General features: G+C 53.5%; 15 protein-coding genes and 1 non-coding gene across 16 annotated transcripts; 5 read left to right on the top strand and 11 right to left on the bottom strand.

Annotated features, from left to right (window-relative positions):
* Positions 1 to 29: 29 nt before the first annotated feature.
* SAICODRAFT_16505 (uncharacterized protein) lies at positions 30 to 976 on the bottom strand (the record flags this gene model as incomplete). Its single annotated transcript, XM_019165664.1, has 3 exons — positions 939 to 976; positions 601 to 888; positions 30 to 551 (listed from the first exon to the last, which is right to left on the bottom strand). Exons 1-3 carry the CDS (start codon positions 942 to 944, stop codon positions 30 to 32), a joined length of 816 nt encoding a protein of 271 aa, XP_019027618.1. The 5' UTR covers positions 945 to 976.
* Positions 977 to 1,219: 243 nt separating this feature from the next.
* On the bottom strand, positions 1,220 to 2,634 carry SAICODRAFT_87329 (eukaryotic aspartyl protease; the record flags this gene model as incomplete). The annotated part of the gene is made up of 3 exons (XM_019171490.1): positions 2,488 to 2,634; positions 2,387 to 2,429; positions 1,220 to 2,326 (listed from the first exon to the last, which is right to left on the bottom strand). Exons 1-3 carry the CDS (start codon positions 2,550 to 2,552, stop codon positions 1,220 to 1,222), a joined length of 1,215 nt encoding a protein of 404 aa, XP_019027617.1. The 5' UTR covers positions 2,553 to 2,634.
* Positions 2,635 to 3,013: 379 nt separating this feature from the next.
* Positions 3,014 to 4,549, bottom strand: SAICODRAFT_87326 (26S proteasome subunit P45; the record flags this gene model as incomplete). Its single annotated transcript, XM_019171489.1, has 2 exons — positions 4,160 to 4,549; positions 3,014 to 4,105 (listed from the first exon to the last, which is right to left on the bottom strand). The coding sequence occupies exons 1-2, from the start codon at positions 4,325 to 4,327 to the stop codon at positions 3,014 to 3,016; spliced, it is 1,260 nt and encodes a 419-aa protein (XP_019027616.1). The 5' UTR covers positions 4,328 to 4,549.
* Positions 4,550 to 5,535: 986 nt separating this feature from the next.
* On the top strand, positions 5,536 to 9,132 carry SAICODRAFT_22864 (uncharacterized protein; the record flags this gene model as incomplete). The annotated part of the gene is made up of 1 exon (XM_019166655.1): positions 5,536 to 9,132. The coding sequence occupies one exon, from the start codon at positions 5,536 to 5,538 to the stop codon at positions 9,130 to 9,132; it is 3,597 nt and encodes a 1,198-aa protein (XP_019027615.1).
* Positions 9,133 to 9,395: 263 nt separating this feature from the next.
* SAICODRAFT_49951 (uncharacterized protein) lies at positions 9,396 to 9,691 on the bottom strand (the record flags this gene model as incomplete). The annotated part of the gene is made up of 2 exons (XM_019168990.2): positions 9,396 to 9,533; positions 9,584 to 9,691. Coding segments are annotated over 2 exons (246 nt in total), but the record flags the coding sequence as incomplete, so codon positions are not given.
* Positions 9,692 to 9,975: 284 nt separating this feature from the next.
* SAICODRAFT_68821 (eukaryotic translation initiation factor 3, subunit 6) lies at positions 9,976 to 11,521 on the top strand. Its single transcript, XM_019170428.1, has 2 exons — positions 9,976 to 10,141; positions 10,195 to 11,521. Exons 1-2 carry the CDS (start codon positions 10,006 to 10,008, stop codon positions 11,421 to 11,423), a joined length of 1,365 nt encoding a protein of 454 aa, XP_019027613.1. The 5' UTR covers positions 9,976 to 10,005; the 3' UTR covers positions 11,424 to 11,521.
* A 180-nt stretch (positions 11,522 to 11,701) lies between these two features.
* SAICODRAFT_63484 (FAD/NAD(P)-binding domain-containing protein) lies at positions 11,702 to 13,813 on the bottom strand. The gene has a single exon (XM_019169994.1). The coding sequence runs from the start codon at positions 13,602 to 13,604 to the stop codon at positions 11,772 to 11,774; it is 1,833 nt and encodes a 610-aa protein (XP_019027612.1). The 5' UTR covers positions 13,605 to 13,813; the 3' UTR covers positions 11,702 to 11,771.
* On the bottom strand, positions 13,781 to 14,684 carry SAICODRAFT_109666 (uncharacterized protein). Its single transcript, XM_019165311.1, has one exon. It carries the CDS (start codon positions 14,534 to 14,536, stop codon positions 13,910 to 13,912), a length of 627 nt encoding a protein of 208 aa, XP_019027611.1. The 5' UTR covers positions 14,537 to 14,684; the 3' UTR covers positions 13,781 to 13,909.
* SAICODRAFT_32863 (glycoside hydrolase) lies at positions 14,522 to 15,822 on the top strand (the record flags this gene model as incomplete). Its single annotated transcript, XM_019168240.1, has 2 exons — positions 14,522 to 14,542; positions 14,602 to 15,822. 2 exons carry the CDS (start codon positions 14,522 to 14,524, stop codon positions 15,820 to 15,822), a joined length of 1,242 nt encoding a protein of 413 aa, XP_019027610.1.
* Positions 14,874 to 17,991, bottom strand: SAICODRAFT_63482 (purine permease; the record flags this gene model as incomplete). The annotated part of the gene is made up of 3 exons (XM_019169993.1): positions 17,622 to 17,991; positions 16,007 to 17,574; positions 14,874 to 15,050 (listed from the first exon to the last, which is right to left on the bottom strand). The coding sequence occupies exons 1-3, from the start codon at positions 17,671 to 17,673 to the stop codon at positions 14,874 to 14,876; spliced, it is 1,797 nt and encodes a 598-aa protein (XP_019027609.1). The 5' UTR covers positions 17,674 to 17,991.
* Positions 17,992 to 18,070: 79 nt separating this feature from the next.
* Positions 18,071 to 18,143, bottom strand: SAICODRAFT_t11. The gene has a single exon. It is a non-coding gene; the product is annotated as a tRNA-Arg (tRNA).
* Positions 18,144 to 18,613: 470 nt separating this feature from the next.
* On the top strand, positions 18,614 to 19,069 carry SAICODRAFT_28617 (uncharacterized protein). Its single transcript, XM_019167183.1, has one exon. The coding sequence runs from the start codon at positions 18,654 to 18,656 to the stop codon at positions 19,005 to 19,007; it is 354 nt and encodes a 117-aa protein (XP_019027608.1). The 5' UTR covers positions 18,614 to 18,653; the 3' UTR covers positions 19,008 to 19,069.
* On the bottom strand, positions 18,926 to 19,875 carry SAICODRAFT_16495 (uncharacterized protein; the record flags this gene model as incomplete). Its single annotated transcript, XM_019165663.1, has 3 exons — positions 18,926 to 19,554; positions 19,605 to 19,794; positions 19,847 to 19,875. The coding sequence occupies 3 exons, from the start codon at positions 19,873 to 19,875 to the stop codon at positions 19,039 to 19,041; spliced, it is 735 nt and encodes a 244-aa protein (XP_019027607.1). The 3' UTR covers positions 18,926 to 19,038.
* Positions 19,876 to 20,149: 274 nt separating this feature from the next.
* On the bottom strand, positions 20,150 to 20,803 carry SAICODRAFT_4674 (TRAPP I complex; the record flags this gene model as incomplete). The annotated part of the gene is made up of 4 exons (XM_019168868.1): positions 20,150 to 20,260; positions 20,316 to 20,440; positions 20,499 to 20,692; positions 20,751 to 20,803. The coding sequence occupies 4 exons, from the start codon at positions 20,801 to 20,803 to the stop codon at positions 20,150 to 20,152; spliced, it is 483 nt and encodes a 160-aa protein (XP_019027606.1).
* Positions 20,804 to 21,169: 366 nt separating this feature from the next.
* Positions 21,170 to 23,265, top strand: SAICODRAFT_63479 (uncharacterized protein). Its single transcript, XM_019169992.1, has 3 exons — positions 21,170 to 21,239; positions 21,296 to 21,407; positions 21,460 to 23,265. Exons 1-3 carry the CDS (start codon positions 21,197 to 21,199, stop codon positions 23,000 to 23,002), a joined length of 1,698 nt encoding a protein of 565 aa, XP_019027605.1. The 5' UTR covers positions 21,170 to 21,196; the 3' UTR covers positions 23,003 to 23,265.
* A 1,054-nt stretch (positions 23,266 to 24,319) lies between these two features.
* Positions 24,320 to 25,102, bottom strand: SAICODRAFT_43613 (acid protease; the record flags this gene model as incomplete). The annotated part of the gene is made up of 1 exon (XM_019168744.1): positions 24,320 to 25,102. A coding segment is annotated over one exon (783 nt), but the record flags the coding sequence as incomplete, so codon positions are not given.
* Positions 25,103 to 25,482: the final 380 nt, after the last annotated feature.

The following is a 25,482-nucleotide window of genomic DNA, read 5'->3' as shown; positions in this document are numbered from 1 at the left end:
CAATGATTATATTTCATTCAAAGCCTATTTTAGAGGTACATGCTACCTACTCCTGTGCTTCTCCTTCCAAACCGATTTGCTAGCTTTTGGTTGCTCCTGCTCATATCCAAGACCAAGTTCGCTGCTCCGATATGAGTCGCCAGTGCCTTTGCAGACTCGTGTAGGACGTCGGTCTCGACATGTTCACGCTCAACGACACCACTAGATCGTCCAACAATAGCCACAGCCTGTACCTCCCTCCTCTCACACTGACTCAACAACGCTGCCTCAAACCCGGTCAACATACTCGGCGGCTGTAACAGTGGCACATCACCCGTCACCTCCTTCGCCGCCGCAGTCGTCGGAAGAATCGAAACAGCGTGGGAACGGTCATACGTCAGCGAGGGCGCGACGACGTACACCTTCGTACTGGGTGTCACAGCGTCGAGGATGGCAGCTGCTAATAAGTAGCATACCCGCGGATCGAGGAAGGGTGGGATGCTGATGGAGTGGAAGGAGTGAGAGGGATGGTGGAAGATTGGGATGGTCCTTGCGTTTTCGCCGTCTTCGTCCTGTAGGTTGTCAGTAAACCAATCAAAATGAGAATCTGAAGAACCCTACCATATACACCGTTACCGTCCCCACGTTTTCCTCCTCCCCCTTCAACCCCGCCGGTATGGCAGCCATTGCACGAACGCACACAGCCAACACTTCGATCGGTACCGCCGAATTCAGCTTCACCTCCGGCGCCCGTGGTTCGGTCCACTTCTTCCGTGGTCTGGGTACTTCGTCTTCGTCGTAGTCTGGGTCGAATGGGTGGGTTGTTCCTGCTAGATCATTCTCGTCTTCGTCATCGGAGTCGGAGTCGTAGAGGACGTGGCGGGCTGGTGGTGGTTCAATTGGGGTTTCCTTCACATTGTTAGTCAATTGAACTCCTGTCATGGCGATAGATCCCTTACAAACATGCTGATCTGATGGTTGCTGAATTCTTTACTTGAGGTCGCACATGCACGCACGTACGTACGCCGCTGCGACATCGCCATGCAGGACCGGCGACAGCACAAAGTCAATTGCAAGTCAAACGTTACGAAAGTCGATTAAGAGAAAACCTTTAAACCCAATATAAACCAGAAGAAAGAAAACCAAACCCGTCAATGCCCCCTAACCAGAACAATAGAACGAAGGATGCATAGCACGCCAAACCGGACAAAGTGAACGTAACTTCTGCAAGCCCAACAGCTTACTTCCTAGCCTCAGCCAAACCAACGTAGTCCTCACCAAGGTGGTAGACAGAGTAGTACTTGCGCAAGAAAGTGTCACCAATGATCCAGATAGGACCCATGGGAGGAGGGATGTCAATGCCGGTGAAGGAGGAGATACAGGATCCCTGAACCTGCATGATGTAGTCGGAGGCGGGGAGGGAGAAGTTGTGGCCGGAGAAGTTGAACGAGATATCGGGCAAGGAGTCGATGACGCTGCAGTCGACGGTGTACTGTCCGTTCCATCCCTTCTTGGCACCAATCTCCTTGTTCAACAACTCGGCAACGTCGGAGGGCATGGCGATCAAGGACGTTCCGGTGTCGATGGCGGCACCGGTACCTTCCAACTCGAGCGTCTCGTCACCGAAGGAGAAGGAGTTGAGGTCGACCTCCCAGTATCCACGACGACGGACGGGAAGCTTAGTGATCTTTCCAGTGTAGTGGTCCTCGTCAAGACCACCGAAAGTGCATTCACCACCGTCCTCACCATCAGCGGTGTTACCCAGGAAGAAAGCGAAGACGGGCTCGTCAATCAAACCCTGCTCGTACATCTGGTAGAAGGGAGGAACGACGTGATCAACGGAGATGGTGTCGTATCCCATACCCAAGATACCGTCGAAACGACCGAAAGCGAAGGCAAGTCCCGGCTCGTTGGTAGCCTCAGCAAAGTCCTGCTTTTTGATCTCCAAGTCACCGAGGGTGACGGTATCCTGGCTGATGAATCCACTCAAGCTACCAGAACCGTAACGGATCTCGAAATCGGTGCCATTGGGCTTGTAAGTGCTCGACGCAGAGGAGTCGTACTTGCTATGCAAGAAACAAGCAATGGAAGAGCAGGATGATGAAGGAACCCAGAGGTTGGAGGATCCAGTGTCAAGGATGACCTTGAACTCCTGGGGAGGGGTACCGATGGAGATGTCGGTAAAGTACTGGGCGTTGAGGAAGTTGGTAAGGGGAACGCCGTGAGAAACCTTGCCTTCGGCGTCGTAACCGACGTGGCGGGATTTGGCGAGCTCGGCTTGGTGAGCACCAGGGCGGATACCCATATACTTCTGTCCCAAATGGCGGAGAGAGCTCTCGAAGTCGAGCTACGCACAAAGGGGTCAATATGCTACCTTGATTCACCGGAAATTGGGGTATATGCATACCGACTGAAGCTGCTCCTCAAGGGGAACCTTCTTCAAGGCCATCCTTTAAACAAACACGTCAGTTACAGCTCCAACCCCGACGCAATTGATCCGTGACTCACTTGTGAACCTCTGCAGAGGCACCGAGCAAAAGGACTGCAGCGGTCAGGAAAGACGCTATCTTCATGATGAGACTGAATGAATTCGAGATTGTGTAATAGAGATAAATGCTATGTTGAGGTGAGATGGAGTGATGAGAATGGGGAGGCGGGGTTGTTGTATGGGAGACTGCAGGCTGTGCGATTACGCAGGCTATGTACGAGGCTGCGATCGGGGCTGGGCGGAACTTGGGGGCCAACACCGCGAAGGGCTAGGCCAGTGGATTCAGGGGCGACGAGGAGCAGGCCTGGGCGTGCAGAGACGAGAAGGTGAACTCAATTGGATGAATAGATTAGCGTTTAACTGATTCTGAATTCACAGTCTGGTTGCAATTGCGATTGCAATTGAGATTTTAGCACGGCCGCACTCCTCGGCGTTTGTGAATAGCAATGGAGTTCAATGTATCGTGATTGTGCAAGAACTCTCTTCGAATTGCAAATGCCTGAATGGTATCCTAACGTAATCGTCTCCTTTCTTCTTTCCCGTCCTTTACCGGTAGAAGTCGTACCTGTCTGACTCATCCGGCTTGATAACCTCCTGATACGCCTCCTCAATATCACTCTGAATGATAACATATCTCGACTTCCTAACAGCCCTCAATCCAGCAGCCTGCATCACACTAGCAATCATCGCTCCACTTGCTCCATCAGGTCTCAAAATGAAGGTATCCAAGTCGACCTCGGGGGAGAGGTTCATCTTTCCGGCGATCGTAGAGAAGATGAGACGCTTCTGACGACGGTCGCGGTAGGATGGGAACTCAATCTTACGATCCAAACGACCGGGACGGAGAAGAGCAGGGTCGAGGGTGTCTGCTCTGTTGGTGGCCATGATGACCTTCACGTTCGAAGTTTGGTCGAAACCATCCATCTGGTTCAACAATTCGAGAAGAATACGCTGGACTTCACGGTCTGCACCAGTCTGAGCATCGAAACGCTTGGTTGCGATAGCGTCGATTTCGTCGATGAAGATAATACAAGGGGAGTTCTCCCTCGCGAGACGGAAGACGTCACGGACCATACGTGGTCCCTCTCCAAGATACTTCTGCACGAACTCGGAACCGACAACGCGGATGAAGGCTGCGGTGGTGGAGTTTGCAACAGCCTTAACCAACATCGTCTTTCCCGTTCCTGGGGGTCCGTAAAGCAAGACACCACGAGGGGGGTCGATGCCGATTTGCTTGTAGAGTTCGGAGTGGGTGAGGGGCAACTCGACAGCTTCCCTGATTTCCTGTTTCTGCATGTCCAAACCACCAACATCGGCGTAACTCACATCGGGCTTCTCATCTGCGCCCATCATGGCGATACTTGAGTCGGCCTCCGGGGGAAGGATGTCGACCAGTGCGTTTGAGTGACGGTGGAGAGCGACGGATGCGGAGGGCTTGAGAAGTTCGCGGTCGAGGGTGGAGAGGATGCGGACAATGTAGTTGGAGCCGGTTGTGGAACCGACAATTGCGGTGTGTTGGTCGAGAGGCTCGAGGAATTGACCGATAACGAGTGGTACGGATTGGATACGCTTGACTTCTTCGGAGGCACGCACGAGTTCTCGTTTTAGGTTTCGCTGTTCATCTTTGATGTATTCCTCCTGTGGACGTCATCGTTAGCCCAGATCCACGAGTGAAGAAGTACGGGTGCAAACCTGCAACGTCAAGAACTCCAGATGCCTCTGCAGCTTCTTCAACTTTGTGTACAAGTCCTCCGAGTCCTTTGCCGCACCGTTCGCGGACAAAGTATCTTTGCCAATTGGCTTCACTTCGTGAGGAGTAATTGTCGAAGCGTTATTAGGGATTGCAGACAGAGTCTCCATTGTATTGGGCCTCTTCTTGGGGTTGTTGTGGGGTATATGCTGTTTCCTCTGTTCTGTCGTCGAGCCCGAGTTGCGTGCGTAACCGCGCGGCCAGGTCCAGGGGCAACGTCATACATCAGGAGACGACGAATACATCGAGTTCAGGAATGACTGGGGAAGGAAGTGCTTACGAGAGACATTGATACTACTGAACTCTACAGCTGTTGCCTCAAGGGGCTTTAGAAAGGACCGATGCTTGGCCTTGGAGGTGTGGGACTCAATCAAATACGGCTCAGGCCTAGGAGTGGTGCCATATGTGGGCAGTACGAGCATATGAAACCGTGTGTCCCCTTGTCCATGTCGCATCCTCTTATCACCGAAAGTGGGTCACGTACCAATGGGCGGGGTTGTGCCGGATAATTCGGCGATGTGAGGACTCCAGATGTTTGCCGAAGGCTACAGCCAGCAGCACAGCCAAGCTTAAACTGTAGCAGGGACAACGGCAGAAAAGAGTGAGAAGAAGAGCTAGAGGAGCGCCGGGAAGACGAGGAGAAGCAGCCAAGAAACGAGCAAAGCCGATCAGGAGCCGAAGCTGATCACGGGCACGACTACATCATGCATCATAATTTCCCTATTGTTGACTAACGGCCGGGCCTCGCGAGGCTGATGTGCGTGCACGCCTCCCGACTTGAAACATGTGTGCCCGAGTCAACGCAGATTAAGTCCCGCGACCGGTAAAGCTTAAGCTAATCTAGCAGGACAACCTACGTTCTAAACCAGCTTCCCTATTTTTGTCCCTTGACTTGTACGCGTTTGAATGCTTCGTAGACGTAGAGTTTTGCTTCGTTGGAGGGAATTGGCTGTCGCACTGCCGTAGTGAGGGGTGACGTGGCAGACGAAAGAGCGCTACTGGATCAACCTTGCATTCGGCACCACCCACACAGCGACTGCTGTTACCTAGGCAAAGTAAGGCTGGTAGCACAGGGCAAGCACGCCCACACCTAAACCTTGCCATTGAGACCGACGCGTCTGTCCGGTACGTCCTTGTTTGACCGCCTGCCGTTCCCGTGACGCCATACGACAGGGAGGCCCGCTTCTTATAAGAGACGTACGCGTCCACCCGCGACCGCATTTCTGATTGGGATATATGCTGACAATGATGCGCATACAGTCCCAAGTAAGCTTCGGCTCAATCGCCCACGACGGATCCACACGCGCCAAATGGGAGGATGGTGCCAGGATGGATGAACAACAATCAACCCGTCGGTTCTGGTGCGCCGGGCGCGTTCAGGCCTCCCGACGCAGGTAACGTCCAACAACCTGGTATGCCGCAACAACAATGGAATTCGGCGCAACAACCTGGGGGTATGCCAATGCCTCCAAACGCTGCTGGTCCAGGCGGACCAGCGGGCTTGTTCAACCCGTTGAAGCGACAACGCGAATCCACCGGATCACCCGCGTTTGGTGTGTCGCCGCGACAGCCGCCTGGACAGCTACCACCGACGTCGAGGCCTGGCACTGCTGGCCCTCCAGATGCCGCGTTCAATCCCTATCTGCAGCAGTCGCCGATGGGTCAACAGCAGTCCATCCAACATCAGCAAGCAGCACTCCTCCGTCAGCAGGCGCAGTTGTCCAACCAGAACTCGCCAAACATGCCACCGACCAATTTACCACAGGGCGGTCCAGCATATACGCACACTCCAACCCAAAACAGACCCATAGGGATGCAGAACCACCCATTTCCCGGTGCATCACCCGCGCAAACTTTCGGGCAACTTCCAAATGCTCCTCCCCAGCGATTGCCCGTGAACCCCAACATGGGCCACGGCAACATGAATCCACAAGTTCTGGCAGCATTGCAGGCGATGCAACAGGCGAACAATGGTTCCGGGCCTCGACAACCACCCAGCATTGACGATCCGCGCGTGCAACAACAGCGACAACCGCACTCTGCTTCGCCGGCGCCCTCCATGGGCGGTATGCCCCAACAACCGAACCGGAATATGCCACCAAACTTTAATCCTGAGCAGTTACAGCGACAGCAGGCACCACCGCATATGCCGGGTCCTCCCCAGCAACCTCTGAATCCGCAGCAGTTGGCGGCACTGCAGGCCCAACACCTAATGCAACAGCACCAGCAGCAGGGACCCATGAATGCTCAACCACCACGGCAGCAGCAGCCCTTGCAGCCGCCGCAACAGCGGCCGCCCGGTGATCCCAATCACCCACCACAAGGCCCACCACGACAGGGAAGCGGTTCGAAGGCCAGCCAGGATGGGTTTCTAAGAAGCTTGGCAGAGTTCATGCAAAAGCGTGGTACACCCATCCGAGGGCACCCAATCATCGGCGGTAAACAGATACACTTGTACAACTTCTGGCAGGCTATCCAGAGACACGGTGGACCGCGCAAGTTGAGTCTAGGTAATGGGTGGCATTCCGTCGCTAACGTGCTTGGGGTCCCTGGAACCGGTGATTTGATTGCGGAGAAGTATCAAGAGATGTTGGCGCCTTTTGCAGACCATATCCTCAGGCAGCAGCTTGCAGCGAGAAAGGCGGAGGAGGCTAGAAGGGGGCCTCAGCAGGGTCCCCTTCAGGGTCCTCTTCAAGGTCCTGCTCAAGGTCACCCTCAAGGTCCTTTACAGGGTCCTCCGCAGGGACATCCTCAACAGCTGCCACAGCAGAACATGCCCCCACCCAAAAGACCGAACGACGCTGCGCAACTTGAAGCAATGCAACGAGCTGCGGCTGCGGCACGTACCATGCAAGCGCAACGAGAACAGCAGGAGCAGCACAACCTACGTATGCAACATCTCCAACAGCAATTGCAGCAACGACAGCAACAGCATGCGCAGCAGGGGTCCCCACAACTCCAGATGCAACAACCACCGATAGCTATGAGTCCTCAGCAAGTTTCTCCTATTGATCCAAGGGTGAGTATGAGTCCGAACATGCCGCAGGGAATGTTACCACCTCGAGGCCCGCCACCCATGCAGCCGCCTCAACAGCATCAACTACAACACCAACATCAGTTGCAACAGCAGCAACAGCAACATCCACAACAGGTTCCCCCGCACATGAGACCCGGTATGCAACAGCCGCCCATGGTGAAGCCTCCACAGCATCCGGTTCCGCCGCACATGCCTCCTGGGATGCGAGGACCTCCGGGCTCGCCTGTTGGTCCGCCTTGGCGAGGTATGCCTACGGGACCTATGCCACCACAGGGTCCGCAGGGTCCTCAAGGACCACAGGGACACCCGCCGCAGAGACAGCAACCGGTTTCTCAGCAGTCTGTACCTCGCCAACCGATGCCACCTGCAAGTCCTGTGCTGCCCGCAGCTCCACCAAAGCCCGAAGTGCTAGAGTACGTCCCCAAAAAGCGTGCCTTGCAGACCCATGGTGGTTTCCAGCTTGATCTTCTTAATCGTCTTGGTGCTACAGTACGCGAGACTCAACCTGGGCGACCAAAATTGCGCGAACTTGGTAATATTCATCTATATGGATTGAATATGAGCATTCAAAGTGGCTTGAACGGCGAGATCACGTATGCGCTTGATATATTGAACATGATTGCGGGAGAGCCATCTTGCAAGTTGCCGTTAGTTGCGTGTGGGGACTTGCTGGAGAGCTTGGTCGAGTTGGCAAACGACATGTTGGACGAGCTTGTCGAGGCGCAGCCAGATGAGGCTAATGCCGAGGAAGACAATGAAGATGGAGAGAAACCACATGCATTGAGACGGACGTATGATGAGATGATGCGCGATTGCATGGACGAGAGCACGTTGAAGCTCTTTGCTGAGCGCCCTGGGGGAGATTCCTACAGACTCAGGCTCGCGGCAGAAAGGTCGTTGTGCATCACTGGGATCCTGAGGAACTTTTCGTTCTTCATCGACAACCAGCTATTCATGGCTGATCAGCAGGACTTGGTCGATCTCATTCTGCGGTATTTGAGCGTGCTTGATTTGGCGCCGAAGCAGATGGTTTTACTTACCCAGAAGAATATGCTGATGATGTGGAAAGATCTTCTGGTGCTCCTGTCCAACCTTGCGGCACAGATTCGCTTGCCTTCGGTAGAGGCAGCGAGGACAGTTCTGGATTTGTTGCTCATGTTCGCGCCTGCATCGCCATTCTCCGAGGATCCTGAACACCTTGAGTTTAACACCGTCGATGTGAGCGCGCATCCCTATGCTCCTGCCGCTATTGATGTTATCGCCAAGCTTCTTGCTCGAGATCACAATGTTGAACTCTTTACGAAGGTGTTCGATGAGGCTGCCACAGCATCCGTACCAAAGTATGCGCTCCTCACGCACGCGTTTGCGTTGTGTATCAGCGCCGTACCCGAGGCAGAGGAGGATATGCAGCCTCGGAGTGTGGAACGTCGAATGGCAATGTTGGAACAAGGGCTACTTGCTGGGATAAGTTTGGCGAGGATGTGTCCTACTGGAGGCGGCGTTGCTCAATCCTGGATGATGGCTGGCTACGGCCTTGTTGGTCGATTGCTGAAGATAGTACTTGCCTTGAGCGATACGCCGGCTGGGCGAGGACCACGATACGATCCCGGATTTCAGGGCCTGGATAATGGTCCGTTTTCTAGGATCAACAAGCGCATCCTGAAGCTCCTTAAGATTTTGGCGAGTAAGTCTGGGCCAGATATGGGTGAAGAAGGGATTGCAGACAAGCGATGTGGAAGCACTTTGATCACGACTCCGGCAATGCAGCTGGGCGTGTTACTGTTACCGAACATGCACTGGGAGATTGTAAAGGACCTGCAGGCGTTAGGTGAAGAAGCAAATTCGAAGCTGGAGGAGAAGGAGCAATCAGTTCAGTGAGGGATGTGTGATGTGTTTTCTATGGCATATGGATATACGGCCGGCGTTTCTTGGGACTCAAAAAACAACAACATATGGCTAATGTAGTATTGAGATATAACGAGTGATTTATTCGTCGTGAGAGAGTGACGTTAAATGCTGTGTCGTTCTTGAGAATGAAAAATATGACAATCAAACCGAACTCCGGGTTCCCTTTCCTTTTCTTGCATCTCTTGCGCAGTTCTGGCAGGCTTTTCCTTCTCTTTCCTTTTCCTTCCCAGCCCTTAAAATCCCTTGCGATGCAACCACCACTTAATTTTCCTGGTGTAGTTTCCCTTGATGACGATATGCTTCGTCACAGGGTTGATCTTAATGTCCTTCTTATCTATTTTGAACTTCTCCTGGACTTCAGCAAGCAGTGCCTGCAAAACGATCAGTACCACGTCGGATCACCGGTCTCAAGTCCACATACCCGGTGGTCTCCCTCGACCTTCCTGATCAACGTCTGAAGCAAGTTTCCTCCGCGCTTGTAATCAATATATACTGGGATTTGGTTCGAAGTTGTCCGTCTGATGTAGTAAGGGTATTGAACGATCTTAACCTCTGGTTCTGGAGTAGGAACAGGCTCTGGGGTTGCGGGTGGCACGGCAGCGTTGCATCGTACGAGCGAAGTAGTGAATGGCCTGGAGGAGGCAAAGACGGGGCGGACAGAAGCGTTCAGGGTGGTTCTCAGCATCGTGATTATCGTATAAACGGGAAGGGGAGGGTTGTCGCCTTCTAGATTTCCAGTGCTCGCTGCACCGCCGCGTGTGGCGCGGGTCCCGAATTTCGACTCCCAGCCTCGACGACGACGGCGGTGCGCAGGGACGAGACGAAAAGCGATACAAAGCGACGATGGAGTCCTTGATCCCCTACCTCGACCGTCACCTCATCTTCCCTCTGCTGGAGTTCCTCTCCATCAAAGACCTTCACCCCGCGGACGAGCTTCGCCAGGCCAAGTATGACTTGCTGTCGCCTACGAACATGACCGGTACGTGTCAATGCGCGTCATTGCGACTTATGATGCTGATTGAATTGCTTTAGACTACATTTCCAACCTGTGGAAGGAGATCAATGGCAAGGACGAGGTTCCCGAGGAGTTCACCCAGAAGCGCGAGGAGGTTTTGAAGACTCTGGCTAGTCTTGAGGAGGAGGCAAAGAAGGTCCTCGCTGTTTTGGAGAATCAGGAGGTTGTTGCGGCATTACGGCAAGACAAGACCCAGAACCTCCAGTACCTCCAGGAGAACCACGGCATCACCGCCGAGAACATCAACGTCCTCTACAAGTTCGGTCAGTTCCAGTACAACTGCGGTAACTACCCCGCCGCCGCCGACTTGCTCTACAACTTCCGTGCATTGTCTACCGACTCTGACCTAAACTCTTCTGCTACCTGGGGAAAGCTCGCCGCTGAGATCTTGACTGTCAACTGGGAGGGTGCTATGGAGGAGCTCACCAAGCTCCGCGATTCTATCGACCAGAAGGCGTTCGTTGACCCTCTGGTTCAGCTTCACCAGAGAACATGGCTCATTCACTGGGCTTTGTTCCCCTTCTTCAACCACGAGAACGGACGCGACGCGCTCTGTGAGCTCTTCTTCTCCCCCAACTACATCAACACCATCCAAACCTCATGTCCTTGGATCCTCAGATACCTCGCCGCCGCTGTCATCACTAACCGTAGCCGTGGACGTAACTCCCAGAACTACCAGAAGCAGATCAAGGACCTCGTCCGAGTTATCAAGCAGGAGGGCCACGAGTACAGCGACCCTATTACCGAGTTCGTTAGCGCTTTGTACATCCGCTTCGACTTTGAGGACGCACAGAAGAAGTTGGAGGAGGCTGAGAAGGCGCTCAAAAGCGACTTCTTCTTGGTTGCTACCGCTGAGGAGTTCGTTGACGCTGCGCGTCACCTCATCTCCGAGGCTTACTGCCGCATCCACCAGAGAATCGACATCAAGTACTTGTCTACCCGCTTGAACCTCTCCCAGGACGAGGGTGAGAAGTGGATCGTCAACCTTATCCGCGACACCAGAGTAGACGCCAAGATTGACTTTAAGGAGGGAACGGTGTTGATGAACCACCCAGCAAACTCGGTGTTCCAGCAAGTGTTGGAGAAGACGAAGGGTTTGAGTTTCAGGAGTCAGGTAGTTGCGCAAACCATTGCGAAGAGGGAGGGCGAGGCTCGGGCTGCTGCTACTGCTACTGCTACTGCTACTGCTACTGCTACTGCTACTGCTACTGCTACTGCCACTGCTACTGCTACTGCTTCGCAGTGAGTGTAGGATTTTGCATTTTGTTGCGCGTTGCGTGTTGCGTTGCGTTGCGTTGCGTTGCCTTGAATTGGATTGATATGGTTGGAAAAGTTGGCTTTTTTGTTAGAGATTCCCCGGGGCTTTTGTACGCCTTAAGCTTGCTACTGTATTTGGCATAGATTTCGAATGAGATGTGTCTACAATTTATCTACATACGATCACGATTGACAAGTCTTTCTCACGATCAACCATGTCGATGTGCAGCGTAGGAGATACGAGCGGCAAATACAAAATGAATATCGATTCATTGCTAATGGTATTGATGGTATGTCAGTTACTCCTCAAGATATCATACAACCTCATTTAACTAATTTACTGCTCATACAGACCTTCCTCTTGCGCCTTGATCTGGAGAGCAAGACGCTTACTGAAGAATCGACAAAGCGCCAAGTTACCACCCATGAAGTAAAACCCCGGGTGTCCAGAAGAGCGCCACATCGTCTTCAACTCACCCTCCTCATCCATACCCCAAACTTCGTTACACCTGTCAGCGACCTTGTCACCCAGGAGCCTGCGAGCGGTGGTCCTCATGTTCTGGTATCCAGTGGCCAAGACGACAATGTCGGCGTCGAGGCGGGAACCATCCTTGAAGATGATGCCCTTCTCGTCGAAACGCTCGATCTCGACACCCTGCTTGACCTTAATCTTCCCCTCAGCGATGAGGTTCGAGGCACCGACGTCGAGATAGTAGCCTCCTCCGCGGCGGAAGTATTTCATCAAGAACCCGGACCCGTCATCACCGAAGTCGAGCTTGAAACCGGCCTTCTGGAGACCGCCGAGGAGGTCTTTATCGAGGTCGGCGATACGGCGGGTGACGTGTTGATGGAGGTCGGCGTGGAGGGGGTTCGGGGTGGAAGAGAACATGATATCCGCATCCTCGGTCGGGGGACCATTCTCGTCGTATAACCCACGGAAGAGCTCAGCGAGACCATTCTTGGAGGTCATCACGTACGTACTCGAACGCTGCACGATCGTCACATCCGCCCCTTGCTCATAAAAGTCATGCGCGATATCGTGGCCAGAGTTACAGCATCCAACGACGACGGCCTTCTTGCCGGTAAAGTCCTTTCCGGTGGTGTGTTGGCTGGAGTGAACGAGACGGCCCTTGAACTTTTCTTGGCCGGGGAATTTGGGGATGTTGGCTTCGCCGGAGTGGCCGGTGGCGAGCACGACGTGCTTGGGCTTAAGCGTGCGAATGGAGCCGTCGGGGCGTTTGACGGTGCAGGTCCATGTCTTGGAGGCTTCGTCGTACTCGGCGGATTGGAATGGAGTCTGGGTCCAGACGTTCAACTCCATTGCCTTGGCGTAAGACTCGAACCAGTCACCAAGCTTGTCCTTGGGCGTAAAGACGGGCCAAGTCTTAGGGAAGGGAAGGTATGACAAGTGGTCGTACCAGACGGGGTCGTGGAGCACGAGGAACTTGTAACGAAGGCGCCAGTTGTCACCAATACGGTCGTTCTTCTCGACGATAAGGGTAGGGACATTGAGTTGACCGAGGCGAGCGGCGAGGTTGAGACCAGAGTGGCCGGCACCGATGATGAGGACGGTTGGGTCGGAGTTCTCGAACTCGTACTCCTCCTCGCGACGGTCGAGCCAGGACTTACGGCCGATGTTCTCGCCGTGGGAAGTACCCTGCTCGCGGTTCGCACCAGCTTTCTCTTGGTGTCCCTCCAACTCCTCCAAACCGGTGTAGAAAGTCAACGCACGCCACGAATCGCCCTCCTTGATCAACCTGAACAAACCCCTTCCCTGTCCGATTGTGGTCTCGAAGGTGAAGAAACTCTGAATCCATTGGTGCTCAGGTGTAGCCGCAACGAAAGCGGGTTCCTTTCCAGACTCAATAGCGAGATCCCTCAAGCCCTTTCCGGGAAGGTTCTTGGCGAGGTACTCCTTGATCTTCTCCTTACCCTTCAACGTACGGAAGTCCCAGCTGAAGGCCAAAAGATCACGCATCCAACCTTTGTCGGACCAAAGCTGATCGACGATGTTGACGTTGGGGTTCTCGCCCTCAAGGGCGTGGGAGAGCTTGTGGAGCCATTTCTGGGCGATGTCGCGGGGGGTAACGTTCAGATCCACTTGAGGGGACTGAGGAGCAATGTTGAGGGCCTCGAAAGCGTTGGTAACTTGGCTTTGGACGTCAACCATATTGTTTGTCTTCGGCTCTAATCTGAGGTGAGGTTCCTAGGATCGGGATCAGTTGGTTTATATACCCTCACCAGTCTAATCGGCGCAATGTTTGACCGGAGCGGGGCTTCCCCCGCATCACGAGCTGATATCGGACGGTCGGTGAGGTAAATCGAGACTTTCCCGTGATCATTTGACTTTACTCAATCCTTGGAGTAGTCCGTCTTGTCATGTGCTGGTTGCAGTTGCGGGGAAGTCTGGGGCAAGTCCTGATGATTACAACAGGCACGCTCGGGGACCGGATGCTTACTCGCAAACTCAAAGTCTCAGAGCAGCGTTGAGATACCTGCCCGATGCTGTTCCAATCCCCAAGTCCTTTGCGTGTCTCGCCATAGCCCGCACCCAAAAACGCCTCCTGCTTCAGCTGCAGCACACGAACCCTTGTACGTATCTCCACCAGAACATATACCCATGCTCGTTTGTCTGTTTGATCCGGAAACGGAACTCCTCCTCCAACAAGCTCCTCCTCCAGGTTTAGGCCTGGTCAAGCGGTGACAGGAGCGGGTACGGAGTGAGTGATACTCGACACGCGAGTTGCTTTGTCTGCGGGTATAAGACTTCGGTAGCGAATGGTGCAGGTAAGCACAACATTTCCCCCCCCCCTTGCTGTGGGAGCGTACGGTCTTTACCTTTTCGATCTTTTTACTTAAGACATTATGAACTATAGACGATTTGCGTTGCTCACTGCATTCCTCGTTGGGATTATGGGGTGTAGTCTCACGAAGGCCACGGCTGAAGCGCATCCGCTGGGAGAGCTGGAGGATGTTGCGGCGTCGATGCAGATCGATCGAAGGGCTACGAAGATAGCGGGGAATACTGGGGTTACGGTGATTGGGTATAACTCGACGACCACGAGTGTGAAGACGGGGAGGGCGAAGATGGTGTTTGCACATTTCATGGTACACTATCGCTTGCTGAACTTAAATACCAGTGAGTTGACTAATGGCATGATGTACAGGTTGGCAATGCATATGACTTCAATTCAACAGATCAGTGGGTGAAAGAGATGGAACTCGCTCAATCCGCGGGTATAGACGGCTTTGCGCTCAATATTGGTCTGGATGAGTGGGTACCGGATCGTGTCGCCTCGGCCTACGAAGCGGCATCAACATTATCAGATACATTCTATCTGTTCTTCAGTTTCGATATGAGTATATTCACGTCGAGCGACGTGCAGACGATGATCGATTATGTCACGAAGTATCACGGACATACAAACCAGTTCGTCTATCACGACGGAGATTTTGTCAGCACCTTCTCCGGAGAAACAACATTCGGCTCACCACCAGGCACTGCTTGGGATACAGCCTTTATCCAACCTCTCGCTTCTTCCGGAATCACAATCCACTTCGTCCCTAGCTGGTCCTCCCTCGACCCCTCAACCGCGTACGACACCAACACCGCCGTCTCCGGCCTCTTCTCCTGGGCCGCCTGGCCAACCTCCGACAACCCCAACGTCACAACCGAATACGACACCTACTACTCCTCCGCCGCCTCCCGCCTCAACAAAACTTACATGGCACCCGTCTCACCATGGTTCTGCACGCACTTTTCCTACAAGAACTGGATTTATGCGAGTGAGGATTTGATGCATACAAGGTGGCAGCAGGTGATCGATTTGGATCCGGAGTTGGTGGAGATTATTACGTGGAATGATTGGGGGGAGTCGAGTTATTTGGCGCCGTATCGGGGGCTTGGGGCGCCGACGGGGAGTGAGGCGTGGGTTGAGGGGTTCTCGCATGATGCTTGGTTGGATTTGACGGCGTATTATATCGCGGAGTACAAGACCGGTCGGAAGACGAGTGTGCTCCAGGAGAAGATCTGGTACTGGTATAGACCGCATTCGAAGAGTGCTGTTGCTACTGCTGATCCGTATGGATTGCCGGAGTGGGCTGATGTTGCGAAGGATGTGGTGACTGTAGTTGTCGCGCTCGCGGCTCCTGCGACGCTCTATGTCACCAGTGGGAGTAATACTGTTGCACAGGAGTGTACGGAGTCGGGTATGCATGCCTTTCAGTTTGGTCCGTTCGTGGAAGGCGAGCAGCGGTTCTTGTTGGTGAGGGATGGACAGGTGGTGTTGAATGGAACAGGGACTGTGGATATAGAGGGACTGAGTGTCAAGGAGTATAACTTTAATGCGGCGACGGGTATAATCAAGTATAATGACGGTAGTTCGTAGTGATTATATATTTAATGGTAATAGTACTGTTCCTCATTCCCACGGTTGGTTACAACTCACAAGAAGTCATGCTCAAGCTTCGTCACTTCATGGTACCCTTTCCAGACTCACTAATCTTCTGCATTTCCACATCTTCCTCCATACTCGCAACGCCATCTCTTTCAGCATGCGTTCCCACAACAACCACTGCCTCCTTCTCCTCTTCCATCTCCGCAGGAAGAACGAGGTTAAGGAAGATCGAAATCAACGCCGCCACGGCAAATCCAGTTCCCATCACCAACTCGATCGCATCGTAGAACCCCCTTAGTGCGTGATTTGATCCTTCGTAGGTGAATACGTAGGAGAAGTAGTTAGGAACAAGGACGGCACCGAAACCGAGCGACAGTGCTGCCGTGAGAATGAAGCGGTTGCGGCGGTTGAAAGGCACCAAAGCAATAATCCTCATTCCGGAGACAGCAACGGAGCAGAAGAGGAAAGTGGTCATTCCACCCAACACCGAAGCTGGGATCGCCACAAAAACGGCGCCGAATTTGGCGAATACACCCATGAGGAAGAGGAACATACAGCAACAGTACCCAGCCGTCCTGTTAGCACACCGAGTAAGTGCAATAACACCGTTGTTCTGAGCAAAGCATGAAAGCGGGGTCATAGTCATCAAAGCAGCAAGCAAGCCATTGAATCCATCAGACAGCACACCACCCTGAATACGGGAATCGAATTCAGGGCCTTCGACCTCGATGCGTGAGACATCACAAGTGGCGGAGATATCACCAATTGCTTCCATAGCCAGGATAACATATACCGCCATAAGTGGTAGGATAAGCGGTGCATAGATTTTCAACGGGAATGTGTGCGTCCAGATGAAGGTTGCGGCAGGTGCAGAGTCGATGGTGGATCTATCCCAGTATCCGGTTGCTCCGGAGATGATCATGCCCATGATCAAACCCATGACGACTGCAGCGGATTTCATGATCGGACTTCCAAAACGTTCGACGAGGATGATTGTGGCGAATACCGAAAACCCTAGGCCGATGAAGCGGGCGTCACCCCATGGCAATGGCTTCGCAGTTCCACAGAGAAACATTTGGCCGGCGGCGTTTGTCGCACGGTTCAGACAAAGTCCAGCTCCACCTGCCCATCCCTGCAGACCGGTCTCAACGAGGTGAACACCGATCAGCATAACCACAGGTCCGGTAACAATAGGTGGAAACGTTCGCTTTAGGACCCTTGCAGGCAGGAAGGACATACCAATCTCAGTGAGCGAGCAAAGAGCCGCAGTACCAATGAGTGCACCATAGCCTTGCGGGCAGGGTAGCTTCAACCCAGTGTCTGCGTCAATTGGACAATACCCACGAGCGTACATCTGACTGAAAGTACCTGTCGCGATGGAGATCGTGGCGAAAGAGGTGCCGACCACGGAGAGTAGCCCGGTACCGATGTAGTATGGCGTTCCTTTGATCTTGAAACGAGTGATCTGCACAGCAGACAACATACCACAGACAATCAGCGACGCCGATACAAGGTATTGCTGTTGAGCCGTCGTGAGATTCGCACCACCGGCTCCTCCGAGGATCAGAGGTGGTGTAACGAGACCGCCGAGCATCGCGAGTGCATGTTGGAAACCGAGGAGCAAGGCGAGGACGATTGGCATAGACTGATTGATTCCATAGAAAGGTGCGATGCGCCTATCGCGCTTCATGAAGGGAAGCTGGGGCTTCATAAGGAAGCCATAGTCGTAGTCTCCGAGCCAGCCTTCACGGGTGGTAAAAGTATGCTTGATCTTCTGTCAGCGGGAGGACATCTCCATATCCGCCATAATTCTTGCAAGTGATCGGTGAGGAGAGAAACCATGGACGGTCCCGCTCGGTTATATAGGGTCCATCATAGGATCCGACGAGGCCTGTCTTGAACAGCATGCGGCTCTTTCCACACGCACTCGCTCGGGAACACGCCTGACCTTTGCTTCGTCCGCTCCAACTCTAATTCATTTCGCTCCGGTTCAATCGCTTATCTCCATCGTTCCCCGCAGACGCGACTTCTCATCGAGTAACCGAATTGCTTATCTGCTCTTGAGTGTATGTCAGCTGCAAGCCTTCGTTCATTTGCGGGGTGTCGCGATGGTCAGATAAGGACATGTGCCGGGGAGACTGAGGACCGTCAACATCGTACGGATACCATGAGGTGTGTGAGCAAAAGGTTGCACCCACCAACTGAAGAGAATGGCTGATGGGCAGTCGGGTTGCAAAAACGACCCACCCAGGACTCGAACCTGGAATCTCTTGATTCGTAGTCAAGCGCCTTAACCATTGGGCCAGCAGGTCATTGGATAGGCTTTGAAAAACTGCCAGTTTTGTTGTAATCATTTTGTTCTCGCTCATGCCATGCCAGTGGTTATCGATGGGCCGCCTATCTCCACTGACAAACAGGCCGCAACAACCATGGCTGAACATCATGGTGCGGGACCCTTTCAAGATGTCGCCGATGCATCCGTATCCTCCACAACATCCCTCCTGAGCTCCCTGGCGAACCTCCGCACCCTCACCGCCCGCCTCGAATCCCTAACATCCTCAGCCCAATCCCTCCACACCTCCCTGACAAAACGCACCATCCTCCTCGAGTCCCTCTCCGCCGAACACCGCATTCTCGAAGCCGAAAAAGATCTCGCCCTACAAACTCTTCTCCGTGTCCAATCCGACCTTGGCAGCGTGAAAGATGCCGAGAAGGCGATGGTTGTGGAGAGGAATAAGACGGAGGGGGAGTTGAGGGGGATTGTGGAGGGGGAGTATAAGGAGGTGTTGAGGGAGGTCAACGGTGCGAGGAGACGGCATGGGATGGTAAGCGTGGAGGATAAGTTGGAGGGGGTTATGGATCCGGAGAGGAGGGCGGCGGAGTACTTGAGGTTGAGGTTGGAGCAGGGGCAGGGGCAGAAGGTTGCTGAGAATACTGTAGGTGAGAAGGCGAAGGAGGAAGTTGTGCCGAAACTGAAGGAGACGGAGAAGGTGGAGGTGAAAGCGAAGCCTAAGCAGGCGAGGAGGAAGCGGCACGTTGATGATGAAACCGAAGAGGAAGACGAAGATGAACAGGACACGGAGGACGAAGAACAAGAAGAAGAAGACGATGAAGCCGACTATCGACCGACATTGACCAGATCAGGAAGACAAGTGAGTAAAAGGCAGAGAAGGTAAAGTCTACATGTTATTACCACGCTCAAACACATCATTCCTCCTCCCACTTCATCTCCTCCGTCTCAAACGTACTGAAACATCTAAAATCATTCGCCAACCCCCCACTATGCGCAGGCCTATACGTCGTCACCTTACAATTCTTATACAACCTCGGCACAAACTCCAACATCTTCGCACCCGTACATATAACCGCCTGCCCACTCCCATCTTCCTTCAACAACCACCGCGCCGTCATCGCACTCTTCAAATGACACTCCTCCGACAAAAATGGTGGGTCCAGGAGGATGATATCGAAGGTGTTTCTGAGGTGTGCAGGGAGCTTGGTAGGCTCATTGAAGTCGTATTTCAGGAATTGGGAGCCGAAGACGGCGAAGCGGGGATCGTATTCGAGGAGGTAGGTGTTTTTCTTCAAGTTGGGGAGGGAGGGGGGGAACATTGTGCGGAGTTTTGCGAAGGCGGAGGGGGCAGAGAGGACGGCGATTTTGGTGTCGTTGGTTGCCTTGTGGAGGAGTTGTCGTGATAGCCACTCTGAAGTTTCGTTGGAGTACTGTGAATCATTAGCTTCCGTGTCGGGAGAGTTGCACGGATCGGCCGTACCCAGAACTGCGACAACTGCCAATCCTCCTTGAAAAGTTCCATCGTCACCTCATCCTCATTCTCCTCCTCAGCGGCCTTAGTGGCATCGAACCGCTCTTGGGCTTTCTTCTCTAGTTCATCGAATTTATCTTTTTGTGCCTGTTGCTCGGTCAAGAAGGACTGCAGGGCAGCCAGAGTGGAGGCGGAAAGACTGCGACATAGTTGATAAATGTTACTTGATAGCAAGACAGGGATCAGCATACGAGAGCTCTTCTTCGTCGAGGCCGGACATCTTCAGGATTAAGGTTTCTCGAATCTATTTTTAGAAGCCGACGTTTTGCAGGTGCCTGCCGAAATCCGGGGTGGCCCCTGACGTGCCTGGTGACAGACCTTTCCGAATCTCGTACGAACGGAGTGAAGAGAATCAGAGTCCCTTAATTGATACCAGTCTTGTGACGTAGATTGCTGTATGAAATTTGTTCGGGTATATAATGGATCTAAATATGCCTAAACTCCTGAACTCCAATGACATGGTCGTATGTGTCACAACCCCTCACACAACTTGCCTATTTCAAAAAACCCTCCCTCTCCAGCACCAACGGATCCAACTTCACCAATATCACCGTCCTCTGCGGAAACTGCGGCAGCGGCACCGTGTGTGCCGTCACTCTTGCTGGCTGTACAAACCCTGTTAGCTCAGTCGTCTCAAACATTCGTACCCGAGATCCGCACAAATTGTGACCCATCAAGGGCAGCTTCGACAATTCCCGCCATGAAAGATGCACAAGTGAACTCCCCCATATCTTTTGGTACGGAGATGTATTTGCTGACGAGGGGGTCGTTGTCGATGATCATGTCTGCACCTCCACAGTCAGTCCACTTATCCCTCCACACACCCCATTTGTGGCAACGTACATTCATCTTCGTTCTCGGAGGATTTCTGGAGATCATCAGCGGGTTTGTTGAATAGCGCTTTCCATATCTGTGTTTGTATGAATTGGAGGACGTTTACGACGCGGGTTTCGCGACGGTGGTGTTGGCCTGCTGCGGCGCGGATCGTCACTAACTCGAGCGCTCTCTGTCCCACCCTGTAGCCGTTCTCATTCAACCTGTACTCCTCTGTTAGCTCGATGTGTTGGGCGTGCTGTGGAAAGGCCGGAGACGTACTTCCTTTCGAGATCCGTAACGCCCTTCACCCTCTTCTGCGCATACGAAACCATCTCTGAGAACAAAAACGCATACGCTGCCTCGCTCGTTTCTGCGCCGGTGACTTTCCTATATACACTCCTGTCATAGATACTCGATCGCTTGCTTTTTGACGTTGACCCGGACAAGGTGGATGTGGAGGCATTGAGGGTACCGGGCCGGGGTGAAGATGGTCCTAGAGCGAGAGAGGCAGCTGTGAAGGGGGTTGTTACGGACATAACTGGCGATTGAGAAGGAATGGACGACGACGTACGGGATGTATGCTGCCCAGGTGCTTTGGCTCTGTTACCGGGTGTATCGCTGGTCAGGGGTCACGCAGCGTCGTGCAGACAGGCCTTGAGCGCAGTTGGATCGGAGCAACCGCAACGCGTGCAGCATACAGTCGGTACACGAAGGACGCGACATCAATGGTTGACGAACAGACACCGCAGCCCGCAGCTGCTTCAGAAGGTAGCAAGTGTGAAGACGTGAACCTCGTGAATTGAGGGCTGACTCTGCCGTTACAGTGACGACTTCACTTACTGATCCGTCGAAGAAGCGGAAGCGCGATGATGAGAATGGCGCGTCTAAGAGCATTGGTCCTAATACCTTTCGCGATTTTCATCGCGTGTTCTCAGAGTAGGTCCTTTATTCATGGACTGTATGCCATTGCTAATCGAGATCGCTGTAGACAACGCGGTGGATCGCTCGTGATAAACACCACCCTCCGCCCACCAGCACCCTCAGGTCAACCAGCCCCTACAACCACTCCCTCCGAAACCATCTCCTCCAAACTCCTCAAAGCCGCCTACAAATCCCTCAACGAGCTCGAAGCCGACATCAACTACTCCGCCCGAGTCTTCGCAAACACCCTCCCCACCACATCCCGACGCTACCGTGACGCTGACGCGTTCTACAAATATGCCAAAAGCTTGATCGCGAGGGAGCAGGCGAAGGATGTTAAGGTTGTTGCGACGCAGGAGGGGGTTGATACGCTTGCGCCTGGACCGAAGAATCCGCCGCAGCAGCCGTTGATGAGGCCGGAGGAGAAGACGGTGTTGACTGTTCTCAGTGGGGCACAGATGCTTTTCTCCTCTGTCACTAAGAGGGCGACATTAGATGAGAGACCACTGGATGTCACGAACTACGGCGCCCGATTCGCGGAAGCAACGAAAATCGTCCCGATGGCGCCAGTCCCCAATACCGCGACCCTGGGCAGCGTCGCCCCCGATTTCTCGAAAGCGGCAAAGGAGAAGGATGAAGACGATGTGAAGAAGTTGCCGAATGCAAAGTGGATAGGGTATGACCCGTATGCGACGTTTGGGCCTGTGATGGAGCAGGGTGGGGCGTCGTATGGTGCGGATGTAAACAGTATGGTGTGGTGCGAGACGAGGGGGAGGAAGGCGTTGAGGAAGGTACTCGGGATTGAGGAGAAGAAGGAGGACAAGGTTGGCGCGGATGAGAAGGCGGCGGTGGAGGAGTACAAGGAGCCGGAGCCGGTGGAGATTGATGAGAAGTTGATTCTGGCATGGGAGCCTGAACCTGAGCCAAAGCCGACTGCTACTCCTTCAGTACTGGTACCAACACCAACATTCTCACCTCTCTCCCAAATCACCACCCTCCTCAAAGAACTTCGAGACCTTCAATCCTCCCGCCTCGCCCTCCCCACCCCAAAGGACTCCCAACCCCTGCCCCCATCCCGCGAGGAAAAAGAACTCGCCACACGCATTCAAACCCTCATCGTGGACACTATCGCTTCCCACCCGGAACTCACCCCGGCAGCACTCTTACCCGTCGAGTCCGTCCCGTTCCCGACAAAAGCAGTCACGATACCGACCCTGGAAAAGAGCTACATCGGCTCCCTCTCAAACCTCTCCGAAGCCGCACCCCCTGCCCCGCCGCCTCCGGTGCCTATGCCCGCCGCCCACAGCCTTCCTATGGCCTACCCACCTGCGACGATGATGTTGACTCGAGGCCATGGTGTGCCGCCGGCGCCACCGGAGTGGGTACAAAGACAGTTGGCGAATGGGGCGGTGTTGATGACGCCGGGCCCGGGAATGGGGGGGATGACGCCGATGGGGATGCAGCATGGGCCTGGGGGGATGATGTTGGGGAATCCCATGGGACCGGCGGGGACGCCGACGAGGCCTGGGGGGATGACGAGGGGATTGAGTGGATTGGGTGGTCAATTGGGGCCGAGTGGGTTGGGACCAGGGCCGGGTGTGAGGAGGTAAATCGTCCTTGTGTGGTATATAGAGGACAGGACTACCATCATACAACACATCCGTGGTTTTTTGGGGAGGGGTTGCGTCGCGTTGGTTCTACGGTATATGAGTCGTGCACGAGAGTGTGTTTACCAAAGAATCTTATTGTTTCTCAGTCAGTATCACCAAGAACTCAAAAGAAAGAGAAATGTAAAAACATCCAATGGTGCACTCCTCAGTCAAAAAGCACCTCCCGATACACGTTTAGTTCCCAGCGCTGAAGGGGCTAACACAGCCGCCTGCATAATCGGTTAGCTCTCTCGTACAAACATACGATAGGCCGGCAGTTGTTACCGTTGCTCTCAGAGCCTTGAGTCTCACTCGCTATTTGACGTTTTAGCACCGCTGAGCCAAAGGCATTGGGGGTAGGGTATCGTACTGAAGTCGCAGACCTGCGGGACAGGAGAAGCGGTGACAGCACCGATGGGGACCATGGTGGCGACGACGGCGATGAAGATCTTGGAGATGGAGAATTGCATTGTTGATGAATGTCAAACAGTAAGTGTAAGTTGAGTAAATCTGGTGAAGAACGAAGCGGCCTGCGCTTGTAGTACTGGGGATTGAAAAACGAAGAGTAGGTTGGTAAACGAGTATTGAAAGAGTCGGCCGGCGACTGGATGGACAAGAAGAATGAGTTTGTGGATGAGGAGATCGAGAGATGGGGAAACGGAGTGCTGTTTATATACTCGAGGAATGCATAAGGTATGACAGGTGTAGGTGTAGGTGTGGGAAATGACGTTGGGCGCGTTTCAGGACGGCCGGTTAAGAAACCCTTGCAGAGAGGAGATTGGAGGGAAGCACGGAGGTGATTTTTCACGTGTAAAGATCATGTGTAGATTTGATGAGGTGGAAAACTGACTTTTGAATAGTAACATGCCGCCGTTGGGCAGTCATGCGATAATGATCTAGCTTCCTGAAGCTACGGGGGTATCCAAAAAGTCTATGTAAATCACAAAAACGCCATGTAAATCCAAAACCCAAACCAGAAGGAAATGTACCCTAACCATCCAAGTGGATAGATTAGTCAGTCAACGCTGGAACGTCAGTACGCTTGCCGAAGTGGACGGCAGCGTTCGTGGACTGGTCGAAGACGACGTAGGCGTTCTTCATGAACATGTCACCGAGAACGTTCAATCCACCCGAACCAGTACCCCAGGACTGGATACCACCGAAGCAGACACCCTTCGTGCCGGTCTCGTACCAAGCCAAGTCAGCAGCGGGGATACCGAATTGGGTACCCTCGATGTTGAAGAAGACATTGCGAGAACCAGAGTAGGTGGACGAGGTGGCGTTACACCACATAGACCAGTATCCTCCGGCGGAGTTGTAGGTTCCACCAGGAAGCTGAGCGTAAATCTGGGAAACCTCCTCGTTGGCCATCAAGACCAAGGTGGTACCGGAGTCGACGATGAACTGGTGAGTGACGGTGATAGCAGCACCGTTGAGACCGACACTAATCCGAGGAGCAGCGATCTGCCAATAGGCCTTGCGGGTCACGGCAGTGGAGACGAGATCACCGCTGATGACGGAAGAGTCATATCCGCCGAAAGTCCAGGCACCACCACCACCGTTGTAGTACGGCGCCTTGTTTGCCTTGATCAACTGAACACCGAACATGGGTTGAGCAATCAAGTTCTGAGAGATCATGTTGTCAATGGGGGTCTTGGTACCAGAGACGGACGCAAGACGGTTAAACCCAAGACCCAAGATACCGTCCAAAGTAGCACGGTTCAAGTTGGCAGAAATGGAAGTAGCGATCTGGACAGTCTGGTTCTGAACGTTGATACCACCCAAGTTCAAGACGTCGTAACCCAAATGACCATTAGCCTGGGAACCATCGGCGTAGTTGATGGTGAAGGGAGTGGAGGAGTTGATGAAAGTGCGGGAGGTCTCGGGGTCGAAGAGATCGTGGGTGTCGGCAGAGCAGCTGGCACACTCAGTGGAGAAAACCCAGAGATCGGCAGATCCGGTGTCGAGAACGACGGCCATATCCTGTTGAGGAGTACCGATGTCAATGATCGACAACCACTCCGAGTCAAAGTTGACATCGATGGCAGCCTCAGTAGCGGTGGTGGGACCGACGGAAGTAGTGCTCGACCTCACGACGGAGGAGCTGGCAGCGCTCGAGGAAGCAACCTTGGAAGAGGCGACGGCCGCAGAGGAGGACACGGCTGAAGAAGTGGTGGTAGAGGCACGGGCGGAGGAAGTCTGAGAAGAAGAGTAAACACTGCTGATCGAGACAGAAGAGGAAACGGCACTCGACGACACCACAGAGGAAGACGCCGATGAAGTCACTGAAGCAGAAGAAGATACAACCATGCTCGTGCTGCTCAAGGTCACAGAGACCACAGAGCTGGCAACCGAACTGGAAGCAGCGACTGAAGCAGAAGCAGAGCTAGTGTCATCACTCACGGTCAAAGCCAACAAAGGCTGAGCACTCGTACTTGTAG

The sequence above is a fragment of the Saitoella complicata genome (assembly GCF_001661265.1).
Source record: "Saitoella complicata NRRL Y-17804 unplaced genomic scaffold SAICOscaffold_1, whole genome shotgun sequence".
Lineage (NCBI taxonomy): Eukaryota > Fungi > Ascomycota > Saitoellomycetes > Saitoellales > Saitoellaceae > Saitoella > Saitoella complicata.
The sequence above is the reverse complement of the archived record's forward strand: the minus strand, read 5'-3'. Positions and strand labels throughout refer to the sequence as shown.

Excerpts from the sequence above, each read along its gene's own strand:
- SAICODRAFT_63479 (XM_019169992.1), top strand. The coding sequence starts at position 21,197 with ATGGTTGACGAACAGACACCGCAGCCCGCAGCTGCTTCAGAAG. Across the intron at positions 21,240-21,295 it reads GCCCGCAGCTGCTTCAGAAG|TGACGACTTCACTTACTGAT; the intron begins GTAGCAAGTGTG and ends CTGCCGTTACAG. Across the intron at positions 21,408-21,459 it reads TTTCATCGCGTGTTCTCAGA|ACAACGCGGTGGATCGCTCG; the intron begins GTAGGTCCTTTA and ends AGATCGCTGTAG.
- SAICODRAFT_63484 (XM_019169994.1), bottom strand. The coding sequence starts at position 13,604 with ATGGTTGACGTCCAAAGCCAAGTTACCAACGCTTTCGAGGCCCTCAAC.
- SAICODRAFT_68821 (XM_019170428.1), top strand. The coding sequence starts at position 10,006 with ATGGAGTCCTTGATCCCCTACCTCGACCGTCACCTCATCTTCCCTCTG. Across the intron at positions 10,142-10,194 it reads GTCGCCTACGAACATGACCG|ACTACATTTCCAACCTGTGG; the intron begins GTACGTGTCAAT and ends GAATTGCTTTAG.
- SAICODRAFT_109666 (XM_019165311.1), bottom strand. The coding sequence starts at position 14,536 with ATGTGCAAACACCATCTTCGCCCTCCCCGTCTTCACACTCGTGGTCGT.
- SAICODRAFT_28617 (XM_019167183.1), top strand. The coding sequence starts at position 18,654 with ATGGTAAGCGTGGAGGATAAGTTGGAGGGGGTTATGGATCCGGAGAGG.